The sequence below is a fragment of the Populus trichocarpa genome, chromosome 4 (genome assembly GCF_000002775.5).
Source record: "Populus trichocarpa isolate Nisqually-1 chromosome 4, P.trichocarpa_v4.1, whole genome shotgun sequence".
Lineage (NCBI taxonomy): Eukaryota > Viridiplantae > Streptophyta > Magnoliopsida > Malpighiales > Salicaceae > Populus > Populus trichocarpa.
The window spans coordinates 6,637,141-6,652,900 of NC_037288.2; the positions used below are offsets into that span (position 1 = coordinate 6,637,141).

The following is a 15,760-nucleotide window of genomic DNA, read 5'->3' on the forward strand; positions in this document are numbered from 1 at the left end:
ATCAGAGCCTTGATGACCAAACGGTCACGAGTTCGAATCTCACCATCCCTATTTATTTGATAAAAAATTAAGCATAAAGTAATGTGAACTTGTGCAAGTTTCAAGCCCAAAGAGCTTTCACTTGAGAGGGTGTGTTAGAGAATAATATAAATCATATCTTGGGACCTTACCTAATAGTTTAAGCTATTGGGTTGAGATGGTTCTTTGACAAAGTAAAATTCCTTGGCTTTGTTTGGATATGTGTATAGGCAGATTACATGATCAATGGAAATAGCAAGAAGGTTATGCATATGTCTCATCAATCCCATACAGTTCGTCTACATAAAATTGCTCTCCTGGATTATTTTGAGCTCTTATAATGTCATGACTCACTTTCTTGGTTAGTCACCAGCTGAAACAATTTCCAAGAACTATCATTATTGATTGAAATGATCAGAAATGACCCCTCTCATAGTGTTCTCTATATTTCTGTGTGGCCTTTGTGTCCGTTTGTGTGGTGGGGAGACGTATGAGGCCTAAGCATTTCCTGTAAACCATAATTATGTTTAGAAGAGTCAAGCTTTGTAAATCAATCTGCACTGTGTGTTGCTCTGTTGCCTTGGTTGCTTATTTCTACAATGAGCTTAGATCTTCTAATTCATGTGCTGCAACAAGTTGCTCACCTTCAGTGTCTTCTTGGCTCATTTGCCATTGCAGTCAAGTTTAATTGGAAGTACTGTTTGAAATGCCAAAACAAGAAATGCCGAAACATTAATTTGCTATTTTTTTCAATAAGAGTGGCGGAGATAGGGGGGACTGGCAGGGCCCGAGCCCCTAAGAGGTTATATATATATGGAAAAACTTGAGCTTCATAATGTATGGAAATTAAGACTTAATGTTTCTCATTACGTTTAGTTTGTAAATAATTCTTTTGAAAACCAAATATTGACTATTGCCATCAAATGGCGAGTTTCCAGTTACCAATTGGAATAAAACTGCGCCAACACTCCATAAATCAGCCTGCATATATGAGAAATTATGGTGATCATAATACTTTAAAAATTAACTTCGATTACTGTCAATTTCATGTAAACTCAATGCTACATCACCACCTTTGTATCATACTTTTTTATTCTGAATAATCTCTGGAGCCATGTATAATGGTGAGCCGCGTAGTGTATCAGCCAAGTCTGATGATGTCAAGGACCTGACATATTAGAAATTCAGGGAGATGACTGAGTGTAAGAGTGTATCCCGTGAACATTACGCAACAGTTTAATACTTTTAAGTTTTTCCTGTTCAAATCAATAACAAAATTTTGTCAAGTTTAGCTGCTTAATGAAGTCGCTTTCACAATTTTCCCAGTGAACTAGACTTTTCTACGTACTTAGTTACTGTATAGAGTTAACAAATTCATTTACAAAGCTACACAAAAATCATATTTGCACATAGGTCTGACAATAGAAGCCAGCAATGGTCCTTCCACGACTATACCCTAGACCAAGAGATGAGCATAAATCTGCACTCAGCAGCATGTGGTGTTATTTCAATGATTTAAGAGGTCTCATATATATATATATATATGGGGGCTAGATACACTATGATGAACTTTCAAGGCAACCATATAAATAAAATTCATGCTTTTTATGAGATGCGCAGCGTGATGCACCTCACAAATAAACATACTGTAATTGGCCACATTAGCTGTGGAAACACGAGAGGGTATTCCAAATTTTGAAACACTTTTCGTATCTTCTTTGTAGAGCTTTTGGCTGGCTCGGATAATTCGGGTATGGAATCTTTCATATATATCCTACCTAGCTAGTAGTATTGCAATAAAATCTATATATTTATTAGGCACACCTGCGGTAGAAGCAAGGTGTTCTTGTAATTTCTATATTAATCTCTAGCTAGATGCTCCATATAATATCCTCTGTATTAATAATAGTGTCGCAATGATAATTCAATTCAGTACAAGAGAAACTGTTGATTTGCATGCTTGGTCATCGCACTTGGTTATAAAATCAGATGCATGTACCTATCGTCTGATTGCTGATCTACAGTGAGGTCTCTTAGCTCTGGAGGCATGTGTAATTAGCGAAGCCATAGCAGTGAACAAGCTACACGAACCGCCTTAAAGTACAATTCTCAACGACTAACAAGTGATCTTGTTGCTATGATCCATTAAGATTCAATCCTAAGTCGCTCCAATTTATCCTCCCAAGCCCCTTCAGTCGCACGGCCTTATAAAAACTAAGACACAGCCAAGTATCTTTACGAATGTCTCGGAGCTCAGATGCATAAGGATGAGAGCATGAGAAGGACGGTGTACAAGGAACGAGAATCTCAAAGCAGGCAACGGGAAGCATGGCCCACACTAGCAAGACTCGAGTTCAGGCCAAAAGCAGCGCAAACCAAGACATGTGCTTTAAAAATGTTTTCGAACAAAAGGTTACCTCCGCGTGATATTGTTTCCCATGGTAAAAAGAAAAACAGAGAAACACATTGCTTTTGTTTTTAAGAGAAAATAAAAATGAAAACCTCGATCCCTTGGAAGATACTACGTGTTTTTCTTGGTGAAAATACCAATTAACATGCTTTAATGTTGCTTCATATCCGGCATGGCATAACAACCGTCCATACTGGTGAAGACAAGCTTAATTTGTTTGAGCATGTTCGACTTGTAGAGTACCCATCACATAGTGGCTTGATAATCACAAAGTTTTAGTTGCTTACGGAGAAAGAAAACAAGAAAAAGACTTGGAGAACATCACCTGATGGGGTTTACATCTCCTATATAAATAAGCCATCTGATCATTCTCATCTTACACCCACCAGCAGAAAGAGAAGGGTTGCAGGAGAGACTGGCAAAAAGATGTCCTAAGGAAGACTTGCTTCTCTTGGATTTCTGGGTGAGCCCATTTTGCATGAGGGTGAAAATAGCTTTGGCTGAGAAGGGTTTGAACTATGAATCAAAAGAGGAGGATTTGTTTGGTGGGAAGAGTGAGTTGTTGCTGAAATCAAACCCTGTTTACCAGAAGGTGCCTGTGCTCTTACACAATGGTAAGCCACTGAATGAGTCCGCTATCATCGTTGGCTACATTGATGAGAAATGGCCTTCACCCCCATTGCTGCCAGCTTGTGCATATGGCCGTTCCCAAGCCCGTTTCTGGGCTGATTATATTGACAAGAAGGTTCGTTTCTAGCACTCTTCTTTTTTTTTTACCTTGCATTTTGCTGCGTTAATCAATGAAGATATTTATTTTTGTTTTTGTTTTTGTTCATTGGCCAGCTATTTGATGCAACCTGCACTGTCTGGAGGAGCACAGGAGAGGCTGTGGAGGTAGCCAAGAAAGACTTCATTGAAGTTCTGAAGGTGTTAGAGGAAGCCCTTGGGGAGAAAAAATTCTTCGGTGGTAAAACCTTTGGGTTTGTCGATATAGTGGCAATCCCTATGGCCAGCTGGTTTTATGCCAGTGAGAAGTTTGGAAACTTCACAGTCGAGGCCGAGTGTCCCAAACTATCAGCTTGGATTAAGAGGAGCATGCAGAGGGAGAGTGTGGCCAAAGCTCTTCCGGACCCAGAAAAGGTCTATGACTTTGTTGTCATGTTCAGAAAGATGCAAGGCATCGAGTAGTCAAAAGCTTGCATATATGCCCTTTCAACTCTGTGCAATAATTAGATTTATGCACATTTGAGTTTAGCGTTGTCAGCTATAGGTCTCTTTCTGGTCCTTTCTTCTCTCTTTCAACAAGGGGGGAAAATAACCATTTTTCTCAACTCACTTGTGGCTACCTGTATCTGTGAATAAGAAAGGGATAATTCCATTGTTGTCTTCTTGTTGTATCAAAGGCATTGTGTTTGTGTGTGTGTGTGATCAACACTGAGAAGTGGCACAGTTGAAGTCACAATAGGGATGCAATCTATTCCTTGCCAGAAAACAGATCTCAGTAGAAACTTAACTCGTCCATTATGTTCATTGCAATTGCAAAACATCGACATGGAAGAATCATGAAAGAAGAGGAAAGGGAGAGGGGGTAAAGCATGCTAACTGTATACCAGTCCACAGCCAGAAGAAAACTACCTTTACATGTGTCGTTTACAGTAAATGCACGAACACCCAGAAAAGAGTTGCACCCTCGTGTACTGTATGTCTCCAAACTTCAGAATTCCTAAAAATAGAAGAGAACATAAATTGTTAAGAGTTAAAAAATAACATTCACCTTTAATTTGAGGAGATGGAATTGGTTCATGTCTGTTCTACAATTCATTCAGCGGACAAGCAAGCTTCTCAAACCAGACAAAATGACAGAACAAAATTGTAATACAAAGCCACAGCTAATGATAGAGCACAATGGAGGTTAAACTCAACTTTAAAAGAAGCACCACAAGACTAAGCAATGTTTCTCAAACTTATGAAACTAAAACACTTATTTGCAATAAAACAAGAACCTAGAATGATTACGGTTTGCTGTTCCAGAGTATCTGGATAATGACTCGCTATTTCATTAGTACAAAGGAAGGATGGGGAGACAAATGAGAAGAAAAGGAGAGAAAAAGCAACACAAAGGGAAATACTGCAAAGTGTTCATACTTGAATATTTTAATCAGCTGAAGTATCACTAGTCCACGCTTAACCATATGGAATGGTTCCTGATCCAAAGACAGTCTTCCAAGTTGTTTATGTTGGCATTTAATCAGATTGACGTTTCTTCACTTCATCAAGACAAGCTTGAACATCCTTGAATTCTTCTGTGTCAGAAAAGCTCCCGGCCTGAATTTTCAGATACATCATATTTATCATTGTTTACAAAACAATTGAAGAATAAATGTGAATGACTGAATTAGTTCATACAATGGACAGTCAACCAAGGCTAAAATGTTCACACTGAGCAGGAAAAGACATGGAAAATACATTGCACCAATTCAATTTCTAGTAAAAATCATTAAATCATATATCTTGCCTGTCTAACTATGTTTTTCAGGTGCATCTCAGCTGTAGAGAGTTCACGATGACTACCAGTAGAGGACGAAATTTCCATGTACACCTTGCACAGTTCCAATGATGCCCGTGCGTAAAGTTTAAATCGATCTCTATCTTTCCACAAATCAGATCCCTGAGAAAGAGTTTAACTAATTAACAGAAACAATCAATTCTAACAATGGCCTTTGAAACTAAAATAAATCTGTTTGTAAGGACATGATGAATCTCTGCATCTGGTATGAGTGAATATCAAGCAATACCCAATAACGGTGCAGACTAAAAAAACTAGCAAACCCATCAAACATTAGGAGACAGTTATCGTAATTAATGTCATGGCCATCACATGTGGGTTTGGACATGGACACAGAATGAATTTTGGAAATATTTGGATAAGCTAATCCAAGGAGCACCTATGAGCAAAAGATATCACAGGAGGAAACTTCAATCCAATTGGCGCATGAAAGCAATAAAAATTGTTTTCAGATGGTGGCAGGGGCCACAGATTCAGGGGCTATTTTAAGAATTTGACTTCGTCTATCATTTAGTGTTAACAAAAACTGCTTTAGAGAGATCTCATCAAATTAATTTTTATCAGTGGTTAGTAGACTTTTTTCCTTCCAAGGACAGTTGACCAAACCTTGGACCAGGGAGGCAATCACAACTTAGCATAGGTTGCTAGTGTCAGACATGTGCGTTAGGAAAACAGAAGAAAAGAAACAATCAAGTTCAATATGCAAGGACAAGATAGAAGAATCTGAAAGGAAAAAGAAAATGACTTGTAAGGATAAGCTACTATAAGAGGGGCATTGGGCGTTGATGCAGATGCAAACGCCATGTGAATGAAGATGGATTGATACACCAGAAAGATGGGGGCATAAGTTTTGGGTAGTGAGGATGGGGCTACCACCAAAAGAAACCTGTTAGTAGAATGAAGTGGTGCAGAACAAGCATCAAGGCCAAAAGAGGACAGTATTGGAATCATTTTCTGCAACACTTCAATGGACGGTATTGAAAACATGATGTAATTATGTGTAATGAAAACATACACGCAAAAATTATGATTTGACAAGACCATAACACAAATGCATTGCCTACTCAGTCACATCCCTCCCTCCCTCCCTCCTTATGTGTAGTGAAAACATGACGTAATTATGTGTAATGAAAACATACAAAAATTATGATTTGACAAGACCATAACATGTCATGTTAAGTATCCATTTGTTAAATGCATAGCCTACTCAGTCACATCCCTCCCTCCCTGTACATCATGCACATTTAACCCCAACTAGTTTCGGATTGAGGCTTGGTTGTTGGTGTATGCATATTTAAGATTTCAGAATGTACAATTATCTCTCTTCTAATAGTAACCTGATTTATGATGCTACAGTAAGTGATATCAAAGAACCAACTCAACTCAATAGCTTAAGCTATTAAGTGAGGTTCCAAGATATGATTTATATTATTCTCTAACAAATGAATGACTAGAAAACTAGAAAATTGATGTAATTATGTGTAATGAAAACATACACACAAAAATTATGATTTGACAGGACCATAACATGACGTGTTAAGTATCAATTTGTCGAATGCATAGCCTACTCAGTCACATATGCAATGATTGTGTACTACAAACAAGCTCCAGAAATGAATCAAAAACAGTAATATCGAGTCGCAATAACATAATATAATAATTATTACTCTATATGTATATACCTGATATGATCTAACTTGCTTCAATAGGGCTTCAGAGCACATTGTGAGATCTCCTTTAAGTTTGTGCCACCTTGCATATAAGCCCCAAATATCTGCTCTACTTACTCTTTTAACTATCTGAAACGTAAAACAGAGATGTTAAAATGAATCTACCATATTTATAACATGTCTATATGCCACTTTTGTCAAGAAAGATAATCAAAACAATCAGAAATATACGACTGCAGCCATTCAAACATAATCAAAATAGCCAATAACAAGATTTTAAAGCCCATTTAGTTTTGAACATGCTAAATGCAGTAATCAACAGACAGACATCACAGATTGAATGAAAGAGATTACTTATGAAATTGTACAAATCTAATCATCAAAACTGTGCCCAAAATGGTAAACACTATAATATGCACATGCATGAAACTTTGCTATGGAAAAGGGTAACATTAAAGTATTTGCAAACCTGCTGTAGGATTTTTCCAAGCAAGTCCACCAGCTGCTCAGTTTCGCGTGACCTTCCAACTGCAATTCTTTGTTCTGATTTGTTTATGGAATCATTATGAGAATCATCAGGGCAATGTTGAGTGGTAAGACTAGTATCATCCGACACACTGGGGGGCTTAAAAGGTCTCCTTGAAATCCGCTCTTCTATTTCTAACATAATTCTCTCTAATATATCGGCATCAATTTCTTTACCAGTAGCTTTGCCACTGGTTATATTCAAAACCATCCGAACAGATTCCAGAGCCTGCAAAACCATGACAAAAATACTCTACTATTAACATGTCAGTCAACAAGTTCTATGATGTGCCAAAGTGGAATTTTATAAATCAGTGCTGCAGAGTCACCTGCAGTACAGCACTAGCATTTTAAACAGAATTGTGTCCCTGAGAGCCTGCTTAAAGCATATCCTATGATGCTTAAACATTTTTAAAATTTGACATCAGATCAGAATGCACCTGATGGTAGTTCTAGAAACATGTTGGATGTGGACTTATATGCAGGGTGAAAGGAACAAAGTGCATATGCAGGTGTACCTTATGAACATTGCCAACGTCCAAGGCAACATGACTATATTGTGCCCACATCTGCCAGCTGTCTCGTCTATCATGAAGTTATATGCCAACTTTAGTACAAAGAAAGAAAATGTGAACATGCACATCCAGTATTTAACAAGGAAAGACATACTTGAACTTCAGGGCTTCATTGAATGCAATGAAGGCCTCTTCGCTCCTCTTCCTTATCATATGTCTGTTGTCAATGAGGGGTGCCATAATTAAGAATGAAGATGGCCGTTCTCAAAGAATGAAAAAGATTGTGTGTGTGTGTGTGTGACATTTAAGCATCTAGAAATAATTATCTTTCAGCAAACATAATGTCAATATAAGATAATTAAAAGAGCATTATATCAAGGGTAGGCCAGTACTACTGCCTGCAACAAAGGGCCAAAAGTGGAAAGTGTCCTTGATAGTTGTTTATGCTTTAGCTGCAGCTTCCCTAGTGGTCTAGTAGAATTTATGTTTTATGTTCCACCATGTCAAGGTCATTGGTAATTTGTATCTTTGTTTGCGGGGGACTTTGATGCATTAAGAGAGAGAGAGAGAGAGAGAGTCAATTTGGGATGGACAAACAGCAAAATAACTAAAGTGAATATAACATACAAACAAGCAATATTATTCCAAGCCTCCCCATTCTCAGGATCAAATTGAACAGCTTTAGTAAACCCAACCAGTGCCTTATCAACATCCCTAGCCTGCATCATTATTTTAAGTAAGTCTTAAAATCTGTAACCACGCTGTAGAAAGATTTTTCAATATGTTCTAGATGCACAAGTTACCTTCAATGCAGCAGAACCAAGAGCAAACCAACCATCTGGATATAAAGAATTCAGGGCCAGTGCAGCCTCCCTGTAATTAAACCAAGAAATAGTTTGCAATCAGGATCTATCCCTGTTTGACAATATAATCAGATTCAATTATAGAAGCAGAAAAGGAAGGGGAACAGGTAAACATACCACATGATTTTAGATGTTTCATAGTCTCCTCTATTGTAAGCGCTACGAGCAAGAGATCGCTGGCATACAGAAAGCAATAATATTAAAAGTGCATCATCATATAAGCAAATCATTGACAATTTATTTGTATTGAATGAAAATCACCTTGGCTCGTGCAGACTTATTATTTGAAACTTCAATGGCTTTTTCATAACAGCTATCATCATTTGTAACATCGCCCAACGAACACCTGCAAAATAAGTTCTCACATGTGAAACGGAGTATGCTAACCATTCAGTTGAGAGAGGGTCCATTGAACAAATTAAAACCATAACATCTTTCTTGGAAAGCAAAGGAGCTCAAATCTCAATTTCAACTAAAAAAAATGAAAGTAGGAAATATCATTGCAAAATGGGTCCATTGAGTGCACATGCGCATGCACACACAGAACATATATATATATAGGAGCAAGGAATACAAAGATTATTAAATGGAAGAAAATAAAACCAAAAGGGCCTTTTAGTTCATCTAAATAGCAGCTAAGTGACATGCAATTCTAAATGCTCATAAGCAGGTTGCAGGAGGCCAAGTAAACAATTTTGCGTGTCATGCTGTAAAAACTACTTCGATAGAGAATGATTGTTTTAGCATTCTAGAAACCTGATCTAAATATCACAAATTAAAGCACAGGAAGTCACTTCTACAAGTTTTTACAGCCATTTGTGCTCCCAAAACGCATCTGAGTGCATAAATAATAGACCTCCACCCTACTTGAGGAAACATGCCATTCTCCACAAGAAACAACAAGCATATTCCACATTTCCTAAGCCGGAAGATAATGTTGAAAAAGCTGACATCTAGCATATATTAAGCACACACGTAAGGTGCAATCATCTTGATGACAGCATAACCAATTCCTTAAAATACAAAAAAAAAAGAAAAGGAACCTTCATTGTTGTGCAACTTACTAATCTAAACAAACCTCACTGTTCTAGTCTTTGAAAACTGAAATTTTAATGTAAGAAAAAAAAACTGAGTTGGCCTACCTTTCTTAATTCAATTTGATTAAACTCTTTAACAGAAATTAATTTGGTTCAAGCTGAAGTTCTATGAATTGTTTTTGCATTTTATAGTATGGTCACACCATATTCAGAAAATGCTGTCCTTCCCAGGCGTTTTTTTCTCAAAATGTTAGAAAATCATTGAGCCATGTTTCTCCCAGGAAAAGAAAACAGCACAACCACAACAACAATTGAACTTAATAAGAGCAATTGCTTTAACATAAGATTAGTCGAATTACTAGAGATTAATCCATTACATACACTTTACATCCCCTTCGATCTCACAGCATTCACTAACTCAACATGAGCTCATCAGTGACGTCTGTCTTGGATAAGAAAATCTTTCTCAATGACAACAATAGCTTATAAAAACCTAAACTTACTACTTGATTACCATAGTTTCACAAATCAAACAGGAAAAAAGAACGAAAGACTTGAAAGAGAATATTAAATAAATGGAACCAAACATACCATAACCTCGGGTCGTTAGGCATTTCAGACAGCCGTTTCTTGATGAGTTGAACAGCTGCTGCCTTTTTCTCCAATAAGCTGTTTTTATGCAGTATCTTGTATGAGACTCCCACTGGCAGCAGGAAACAAACAAAAAAAACAAAAGTGCAAAAAATTGACAAGAAGAGATAAGAACAAGTTGATGTCAGTTTGACCAAGGCTATCATGGGTGATCTCACCAGTAGCAGTATATTAAGTTGTCCCATAACTCTAAACTCTCAAAGATTGTAATTGCCTCTCCCATCAAGCCACAACTAATTAGAAGTTCACCATGTTCTCTAAATCAGAAAAAAATGAAACAAGGAATTAGAAATGATTAAGAAAATAATTAAACACATTTTCAATTTTAACAAATATTTCATATCACTAAAATGTAGTTAAGGAACTATAAATGGAAACATAGTGCCATTTGCAGACAGAAGGAAAAAAAATTACTTTCGCAGGGCAGGAATAGTAGGTATATTGGCGATATAACAAAATGGAATCCTTTGTGCCACTCCAGGCAAAGAGTTGTGCATGCCCTCAACCTGAAATAATTGCAAACAGTATCTGTGAAATTCTCAATCAAACAACTCCCTTCTGCACTCCCCCCAAGGGAGTGTTCGAGAACTCAAATACCCTAGCATTGAAAAGGTAGTAGTAGTACATGGAGCAAAGTGGTGGAGAAATAATTAGTGCTGGATGCTATACTGAATAACAATTACAAAAGGTTAAAGAACATAATCTACTGGCAAGGATTAACAAGAAAAATAGTATTATTATATGCAGTCACTGAAAAGGCATGAATTTAAATACAAGAAGCCTGTATAGACCTCAACTTAGTATCATGTTTTACCATTCTCTGTTTTTCCTCCCTTATATAGTTACAAAATTTAGCTCTGATCCCATGTTATATCATAAATATAGAATATTCTCAGCTTCCACAAAAGCCTCAACAGAAGGTCAAATCATTATTGTATTTCCTATGAGCAATAGTTAAGCTCTTTGGGTCACATGTTTTTTGGCTGTTGTTCAGACACATTCAGATGGTAAGCCTCTTTTCCCTCTTTTCTCTGTTTTTTTTTTTTTCTAGGAAAAAAATGTTGAGGGTGATTTTGTGACAGACAATGTGGACAGCATTTAGTCATAATCGCATGCCATAGCATAATTATTAGAAGGAAAAGATCAAATAACCCAAAATTTCCCAATTCTTGATTGTGTTTAGCGTATTTCTTGTACCAATAATTATGTATTTAGCACAAACAGGTGCTGACAATTTAAAGAAATGTTGGGAAACGGATGGGAAGAACAAATGATTCAAAAGGAAAATGTAAATAACGAAGCCCAAACAACTTAATATTAACAGAAGACCAGACTGATATGGGAGAAGGATGTGCAGCATACCAATTTCTCCATCATCTCTAAAGCACGCTGCTTTGTGCGAGAACGAGTTTTTTCCCATCGGATACGTAGGAGGTCACAAAAACACCGTAACTAAACAAGGAAATCAAGCAGGAACACAAAAATCTTAGGAGTGTACGATCAAAATTAGATCATTTTTCTTACTAAATGCATGACAAAATACTGGCAAGCATAAAACCTTCAAAGCTTCAGAAGCAACCCTTACACGTATAGACGACAACCACAAAACATAGCCACATATAGATTCAAATGGACTGTGTCTGATGAAAGTGCTAATATCAGTTATTGTTTGAATTCAAAAGTTAAAAACTAAATTATTTCCCTTTCCCTGAAGGACAATATTGGCAAAAATCAATGAGTTCATAAACCATATTAATAAAAAAGTTGTTAAAAAGCTCAATGAGCCAAGGACCTCAAGTGCACTTATCCCCTCTGTAATTTTCATTTTTATGCGATATCTACTACTCAAGGAAACAAAAAGCACAAGCTTCTATCAACTTACAGTAAAGAATGATGTGGGCTGAGAATCGATGGTCTCTATGAATGGAGCCATATCCCATCCTGAAACAGAAATTACAGCATAACTAAACGAAAGAGGAGCCACCAATATTGTTCAAACAACTGCACCCCTTAACAATAGAGAGATGAAAGAAATTAGACGGAAGAGTATTTGATTGAATCTTAAACTATTAGATCAAGGGATTCATATATCATGTAACACCAATCAAGCACCCACATAAAGAGAGTGAGAGTCCTTAAAACTCCTCGCATGCAAGTTTTTTTTTTTTTAAAAAAAAAAAAAAACCCCTAACAAATGCAAATAAAGAAGGCCAATAAAAATGAACAGCAAGTACATCAAAGAATCAAAGAACCTACTGTGTTCAACAAACACAATGGGTTTTTGCCTAGTCTCAGTCAACTCAGAAGGTCCAGGAAAATTAGGCCTTAAAAGAAGAAATTTTGCGCCAACCACAAGGGGAAAGGTACATAGCATCCCCTATAATCTACTTGAAAAATAATTTTTTTTTAAAAAAGACAGCTTCTACTATATTTCCAAAACGGCCACTGCATAAGCATCCTTCCCTACCCTCAAATTTACAAGAGAGCATTCCATGCTTTACCACACCATCTACTTCCAAAAGAATATTAATGTGAGAATATTAGAATTTCTGTTCCACATGAACTTTATGTTGAACCAGAGTTAAATTGGGGATTAAGGAAACAGTTTATTGGTCATTACTTAAATGCAGTAAAAACTGGCTAGTTTCTATTGGAATAAGTAATATGGGGTTGATCACAAAACTCAATCAGACAGTTCATTTCACAGATCAGATGTATTCAAGAAACTTACTTTGAAGCTCATCATGTCGACTGCTTATTTCAATCAAAAGGCACCGTGCCAGAATCACTGCCTGTTGAACTGCTTTTAAAGGGGCAGCACCACGAGGAGCAACATTTTGATTACCTTGTGCTCCAATTTCAGACTTGTCACCAGTCTCCAATAATACTGGTGTCCTATGAATGTCAGAGGCTTGAGATATTTCATGCTGATCATTCTTAGCAGTAGTAGAATCACGTGTCTTGATGTCAGGGCTCATTGTGGAGCTGGTACTGCCAGTGTGTGATGAGCTTCTATCCACAACAAGTAGCCTTTGTTGCTTCGGTTCTACCTGTGTACAAGAATGATCCCTGAAGCCAATAAGGAAACTTCCAAAAGATTCAGAAATAGTGCATTTAAAATTATTTACCTGATGCACGGTTCGATAGCCAAGAACCCCCGTAAGGGAAAGCTGAATCCCTGATGCTACTTCAGCTGATTCAAGATGCAGTCTGACACCGCAGAAATGCTTCAGAAAAAAGAATTTAAAGGCAGACAACTAAGTGATTAAAAGACTGTAATTACTTAAAGATCTGTTATGGCCAACATTTACATATTTTGAAGTAACCCCGCCTGGATTTACTATTTTTTTCAAGATTCGTTACTTATGTTCAACAAAATGTGTAAATCAAGAAATCGCACCAATTTTATGGAAGAAAACAAATGAAACTACATCGAATTAAGCCTTGCTTTAATGCTACCAACATTAATCAGAAAGTATAACAAAACAAAGGCACATGAATACAAAAACTATTGTAACTGATAAACAGAACGATAGGAAGGTTTCACAGCAAAAAGGAAACAGATAAGCATCTCCAGAATAATTTTTCTAATCTCTGACTACATAAGGATGCAATACAAGTTAGGTCAACCTCAAAGCTTAAGTTAACAAATATCTAATACCTGCACGAATCGACATGTCCATAGGTCTGTTCCATTATTCCTGCTTCCAAGTGGACTGTTGAGACAATATCAGCTGCTTCTTCATTACCCAACTCATCACCCCAGTAATTTGCTACATGTTCCAAGGTGCCAAAATGGCGTAGGGTTTCACCCATAGACACTTGCAATAAATCAAATAATGAAGAAGATAGCTCATCCAAAATCCTTTGTTCAACAAGCAAGACCCTAGCAAGCCACCATGAAATGCTTCTGATTCCATATGCCGAAGAGATGCTTCCTTCAAATAACAAATCTTTTGCCTTCATGACCAACATTTTAGCAAAAACTATACACTACAGAACAACAAAACAAAATTGATTGGTATGAACAATTCAAATTCAATAAGCTAGATGCTTTTATGAACAAGCTAAAAACCACAGTTCATTTCCTGCTATCAATTAATAAAACATGAAACAACTGAAAAGGGAAAACTTTACACGACAGTTGCCCTCAAAAACACTATTTCACTTCATGCATAACTAAAAATTATAGACCCAAGTCATCATCTTGCAAATTAAATACACCAATGAATTGCATTAGCAAACCAAAATATCAGTACCTCAAGATTGGAGAACTTCCCAAGCAAATGGGCGCCATCTGATATAAGCTGATTTCGAGCCCAACTATCCCATTCTATAGATTCTTCAACTTTCAATAGCAAAGGGCATTCAGGTATCTCACTCACTGGCCTAAAAAACAAATTTAATAAACACCAAAAAACGAAAAACAAAACCATCAATAAAAATCATATATATATACATAGACAAACAAATTCATAATTAAAAAAAAAACAGTTGAAAAAAAATGAACAAAAATAAAAAAATATATACATACATAAACAAAATAATCAAATCCCACTTGAAAAATGTACCTAAGAAAGGGGAAAAAAGCCTACCCAGTAATGTTACCCTGAATGAAGCAAAAGAACGCAGCAATAGCAACACAAATGACCAGAATAACTCTGAAACCATCTTCTTCATCGCCGCCGCCGCCACCATCCCTTATAAACTGCTCAACTCGCTCCACCAACTCATTGTAAACTCGGTCGGGTGACTTAGTTGAGTCAAGTTGTGTTGACGCAGTGACGAGTTTGGCAGAGTCAGAGAAGAGAGCTTGGAGGTAATTTCCTGATTGGATACAAGTGAGGAGGAAATTGATGTGGGAGTGAAGGTTGTTAGGATCGGACGGTGGACATGGAGAAGGGGAATCAGACGGCGGAGGCGGCGGTGTTAGGGTGCAGCGGAGGAGACGGAGTTCGTAACCGCGGAGGATTTGAGCCATGGTGTTTAACTGTAAGAGATATGGCGGTGCTGGCGGTGTGCTTTTGTAGGGTTTAAGGTAAGGAAAAGAACCGTTGTGAGGGGTTTAAGGTTAGTTAACCGTTTCTAAGGTTATTTTTCTATGATGTTTTTGTAAGCTAATATTTAAGCTTTAATATTATGAAATTGTTATGTTTATATATATATATATATATATAAAGTGCATTATTTAGAAAAAAAAAGATTTATTGAGGGTTTTATTAACTTTTAGTATAATAATATGGCATTAGAATAAATATATTTTTATTTGAAAGTGTTATTTTTAATTATATGTCATGTGAATATAACTAATAAAAATTCCATGAGTATTACTCTAATACATATTTTTTTAATAAATAAATTTTTTCAAAAAGAATAATATAATTTTTGTGAATTATTTTGTTCAAAAGAGTAGAAGTCATATAAGACAATAATAAAAAATAATAATAAGGATCCAATTCAATAATTAAAAGTCCTAAATAATATTAAATAAAATTCTTTAATCAC

At 36.5% G+C, this 15,760-nt stretch overlaps 2 protein-coding genes across 3 annotated transcripts; one reads left to right on the forward strand and one right to left on the reverse strand.

The window, feature by feature from the left end:
* Positions 1-2,275: 2,275 nt before the first annotated feature.
* LOC7487421 (probable glutathione S-transferase) lies at positions 2,276-3,830 on the forward strand. The gene is made up of 3 exons (XM_002305869.4): positions 2,276-2,459; positions 2,821-3,173; positions 3,272-3,830. The coding sequence occupies exons 1-3, from the start codon at positions 2,276-2,278 to the stop codon at positions 3,614-3,616; spliced, it is 882 nt and encodes a 293-aa protein (XP_002305905.2). The 3' UTR covers positions 3,617-3,830.
* Positions 3,831-3,878: 48 nt separating this feature from the next.
* LOC7493587 (uncharacterized) lies at positions 3,879-15,344 on the reverse strand. Of its 2 annotated transcripts, XM_024600021.2 has the most exons (21): positions 14,851-15,344; positions 14,515-14,644; positions 13,917-14,248; positions 13,384-13,465; positions 12,987-13,305; positions 12,138-12,196; positions 11,618-11,707; positions 10,670-10,761; positions 10,414-10,512; positions 10,196-10,273; positions 8,829-8,913; positions 8,685-8,743; positions 8,508-8,577; positions 8,332-8,423; positions 7,859-7,921; positions 7,708-7,774; positions 7,134-7,418; positions 6,677-6,793; positions 4,944-5,096; positions 4,574-4,753; positions 3,879-4,151 (listed from the first exon to the last, which is right to left on the reverse strand). In XM_024600021.2, the coding sequence occupies exons 1-20, from the start codon at positions 15,234-15,236 to the stop codon at positions 4,673-4,675; spliced, it is 2,739 nt and encodes a 912-aa protein (XP_024455789.2). In that variant the 5' UTR covers positions 15,237-15,344; the 3' UTR covers positions 3,879-4,151; positions 4,574-4,672. The 2 variants fall into 2 exon arrangements, with proteins under 2 accessions (XP_024455789.2, XP_024455791.2); XM_024600023.2 differs by lacking the exon at positions 14,851-15,344 and having other exon boundaries at positions 13,917-14,193.
* Between the last annotated feature and the right edge of the window lie 416 nt (positions 15,345-15,760).